This window comes from Hipposideros armiger, unplaced genomic scaffold (genome assembly GCF_001890085.2).
Source record: "Hipposideros armiger isolate ML-2016 unplaced genomic scaffold, ASM189008v1 scaffold_263, whole genome shotgun sequence".
NCBI classification, from domain to species: domain Eukaryota; kingdom Metazoa; phylum Chordata; class Mammalia; order Chiroptera; family Hipposideridae; genus Hipposideros; species Hipposideros armiger.
In genome coordinates, this window is record NW_017731613.1 from 2,146,703 (window position 1) to 2,151,385 (window position 4,683).

At 36.6% G+C, this 4,683-nt stretch overlaps 1 protein-coding gene across 2 annotated transcripts in view; it reads left to right on the forward strand.

Moving 5' to 3' along the window:
* Positions 1-1,016: 1,016 nt before the first annotated feature.
* G6PC2 (glucose-6-phosphatase catalytic subunit 2) overlaps positions 1,017-4,683 on the forward strand; it is a 14,451-nt gene continuing 10,784 nt past the window's right edge. The window contains exons 1-2 of one of the 2 annotated variants that reach the window (XM_019656600.1): positions 1,017-1,319; positions 1,925-2,034. In XM_019656600.1, the coding sequence (XP_019512145.1) occupies positions 1,102-1,319; positions 1,925-2,034 (328 nt within the window). In that variant the 5' untranslated portion in view covers positions 1,017-1,101. The remainder of the gene's footprint in view (positions 1,320-1,924; positions 2,035-4,683) is intronic. The other variant, XM_019656601.1, reaches the window with a different exon arrangement.

Consider the following 4,683-nt stretch of genomic DNA (forward strand, 5'->3'; position numbering starts at 1 on the left):
AGATTCCTCATGAAGGAGGCTGTGATTAGCAAAGACAACAATCTGAACAGTAAGGTAACAAGTAAGGTTTCCTACCTCCACCCACCACCACCTGGTGGGGCTACCTGCTTTCACATTAGTCTTCATGGACATAATTTAGTTCTCTAAATCCAGCATCTCACTTGTGACTTGAATCTATAGTTCTCTTTGAGCTGCCCTTCTGTTCATTCCCAATCTACATGTTTGTTGTGGTGCATCCCATGTGGGTCTACTGAACACTGTGTTTTCAGCAAACCATTTTCCTGATTGGTCAAAAGCCCTTTGAAGTCTATTCCTCTTTCTCTCATGTGAGCACTCCCCACTACTCTCAATTGTACCCTCTAGTCAATAAAAATGTGACTCGGTCCTAACACAGTTCTATTAGCCAAGTGACTTCCATCTCTGCTTTCTTGCCTCATAATTAAAAAGCAATACATTTCCTTCTAGATTTCATGTATTCTTTGCATTTTCTTCTCTATTCCATACACATCATATCATATTCTCTTTGCTAATAAAGAAATATCAAACTACTTCTATTTAAAAGTCTGTGATCAGAAAATATACTGTCATGCACATAATTTTTTTATGCCCAGATATTTACTCTTCTGTGTTTTTCAAAAATCCAATAAAATAGTCAAAGAGCCACAGTCTACTTTAAATTAAAATGCATGGCTTTAAGGGCTATTTGACATGAAGTAATTATCTGCATAGTCTTCTAGCCAAGCATAGAAATTGCTAATGTCTCTGCCCTTGAAGGAAATGAACTGTGCAAAAAATTTCAAGCAAACAACATCCAACTGTTCACACAAAAGGGAGGTTGCATAAGAAATTCATTGTATGTCTCCCCAAATTTCCTCTTGACTTGCCACAGATCAGCATGCACTTCACCTCTTTGGCTCCAATTAAAATCAGAAATAGAAGAGCTTTTCAGCAGAGGAGGGCCGATGCGCTCTCTCCACAGATGGTCAGCATCACATGTTGCGGTAATGACAGGACACGCCACGAGAATACCGTATAAAAATGGTGGGGCTGAGAGCATTTCAGCTCCAATTGCTCGATGTTTAGAATTGCCTCTCTTCCAAGATGGATTTCCTGCATAGGAATGGAGTGCTCATTATTCAGCATTTGCAGAAGGACTACCGAGCTTACTACAATTTTCTAAATTTTATGTCTAATGTTGGAGACCCCCGGAATATCTTTTCTATTTATTTTCCACTTTGGTTTCAACTTAATCAGACAGTTGGAACCAAGATGATATGGGTAGCAGTCGTTGGGGATTGGTTCAATCTTATTTTTAAATGGTAAGACTTCTGTTTTGTTTCATTTTTCCTAAAGCTTATTCTTAAATTTGTAGCTTTGGCTTAATAATCACATTTTAGATGCAGGTAGTTTTACTTGGAAAATCTTTCAAACATACGAGTTCACTTGAAACACCAATTCATAAATAGAACTTACAAAAACCATAGAAATGTATGCTTACATACAAATGTACATTTATATACAAATGTATACTAATGTACAAGTACGTTCCAAAACCCTGTTAACACATATGCTGTGATTAGACAAGAAGTTAGTTAAATGAGCAGCACCATAATGAAAAGGCTGATGATTCCAGGGACCACTTTGATATTCCCAGTCTAAGTACCAAGGCATCCACAGGACTTCCCCTACAAGGAAAAAAGTCCCTGTTTTTACTGAGAGCTAGGATGCCCAAACCCCAAATGACTGTGTCATCCTCTATAATGAGAGACAGACCAGAACCCAAGTTCTTTCAAAGTTTCTTAATCATGAGCTCTCTCCATCAAACCCCTGCTTGAATCATTTTTATAGGTGAAAGTAACTAGTCTCCAATTAAGAAATAGCTGTGTATTTAAATATATGCATATTTATATTTATTTAAATACAGGATATTATTTGGTCATCGGCCTTACTGGTGGGTCCAAGAAACTCAGATTTACCTAAATCACTCAAGTCCATGCCTTGAACAGTTTCCCACTACATGCGAAACAGGTCCAGGTAAGCAATCAAGTTACTAAAGCTCTTCCAACAGGGAGTCATTATGTATGATGATCGTCTAATAACTGTATGATATCATAGAGTGTGTCAAAGAAAATGTAATGAGTGAGGATGCTAAAAGTTTATAAGCATCAAAATTGCTAATGGAAAAGAAGTTTTATGAACAATCAAATTTCGTTGTGTTATCTGTAAAAGGGTAAGTTAGGAGAATACTAAACTAATTTTATATTTGCCATGTATTTTTTGGAACAATGTAATGGTTTGGTACTAAATCTAACACAAAACAGTTAGCTAAAACAAATTGCCAAAGAACTATATTAAAATCCTAGAAATGTATATTTATTTCCTGTTGAGTGACTTTCAAGTTATTATAGGTCTTCTGAAAATCTCATGAGTGAGGAAAGAACAGACAAATTTTCTGTAAGAAAGGTAAGGACTTCCCAGTATTACTATTGTCAGTAAAGATATCTCCAATCTTAGAATGATTTCTTTTTTAATTTCTTTTTTCTTGTGTGTAAGTATGTAAGTAGGCTTCTTGGGCCACTTCCCTTTTTACTATAAGTAAGATTCTGTATGAGTGTAAAATCTTTACTATAGAAGTTGAGTTTAAGACTACAAAAAAGTATTTTGAAATATGTACATACAGGAAATTACTGATGTTGTTTTAATTTATTAAAATGTGTTATACCTCACCATAGTTTGTTACATAAATCTTTGCCATTTTCCATCCTTTGAAATTAGCCCTGAATATAGTGAATGTGTAAGTTCCTAGTGAGTTGTCTGAATATTTTTCTATATCGCTCTCATAAAAGTATCACCCATCTGTTATATTACGTATCACACTGTACTATAATTAATTATTTATATATCTGGCTCCCCCAGTAGACTGTGTGTCCCATCAGGCCAGGGATGCCATGTATTTTGTCTTTGGGAAATCAGTGTGGGATGGATGAATGGATAGATGGATGAATGAATGGGTGGGTCAGTGAATGGACAGATAACTTTTGAGACAATTCAAATGTTACTTTAAAAAAAAAAATCCCAGCACTTCCCACATGTGTTCTATCTTATGAGACATTTGCTGGGGAATAAAAAAGAAGAAGAAGAAAGATCTATTACATCCTATATTCACTCCTTGGAGATGTGTAACTCACTTGAGCATATAAAAGTCTCTGAAAATTCCTGCATAAGAAATAGATTTGAAAGAAATAGATTTGTCTTTGTTTTGTTTAACTTAGTGTCTTTCAAAAAGAGGCTGGTGTTTNATATGGTATTTGTCTTTCTCTGACTGACTTATTTCACTTAGCATAATGTTCTCTAGTTCCATCCATATTGTTAAACTACTTCTGACATACGATTATTTAGTTTGTCTTGTGAGAGGTTGAATATACAAATGGACAATGACCAGGCCAAATATGACAATAGAACTCTGATCCAGAGCCTCTGAGGCAACCTGCCCTGCATTGTCAGAATTGGTCAATGACTGTCAGTTTCCTTATTTTCTGCCCCTGCTTCCAACTCAGGACCAAGCAGAAAAAGCCAAATATGCATTCTAATTAATTAGATCATAAGATAGAGCATTTTTAAAGAATAATAAGATAAAGTATTTTAAATAATTGGAGGAGCATAAATGCAAGACATCCTAATGCACACCTGAGTTTTCAGCACAATTAATTTTACCCCAATTCGTACACCATTTGGATCAGATGAGCACACTAGTGGGAGAACCGAGAGTGGGTATAGTTCATGGGCTGCCTGGGGGAAGAGTAAAACACCGGGAAGTCCAGTGCTGGCTGACTGCTTTCTGGTTATTCTCCTACTGAAATGATAAGAATGATAAAGGAGACTGGTAAGGCTCTCACCACAGAGAGATTCATATTCATCTCCTGGCAGCCATTTAAAGTCACTTTCTAAAAAAATACCATGGTGCTGCTTGCAATCTCACTTTGTGACTCATCCACAGAATCCAGGCTGTATTTTAAGCTCCCTGCAGGTGAGCATCACAGAAAATCCAGTAAGGGAAGTTGCCATCACAGGCCTGGCTTTAAGAGGAGTGTATTTCGATTGTCACCATCGCTTCACCTCTTCTGGACCACAATCCCAAGTTTGTACGCAAACTGTTACCAGCTGTATAATTTCTCATTAGATTAGGCTTTTCTCTAATTCTAGAGATAGATTTTCTGAAGTCTTGACAAGATAAATCAGTGCAAAAATGAAATTTAACAGGGAAATCTAGTTATACCCAATAACTGACATATTAAATGTTATTGAAGCTTTTTTCAGGTTGACTTTGGGCAGGGAGAGGGGCGGGGCTTAAGGCTGAAAGAAAAATAGGTCATGTATGAATTTCTTTATCACAATGATTCTCAGCCCTGACTGCACGTTGGAATCACATGGAAAGTATTTTAAAATACCAATGCCTGAGTTTCAACACAAGAAATTTAATTTGTCTAGGGTAGAACAAATGCATGACATTTTTTTAAAGCATCCTCGAAGATTTTAATGGTTAGTCAAAACATTTCCTGCACGTGAGGCAACGGAGGCTGGGAAGGTACCGATAGACCCTGGATCCCCCATAACTATGGTGCTGTTAAATGATGGGGCAGGACTCCTAGATTATCTCTGTAGAAAAATACATTTGCGTTTAGA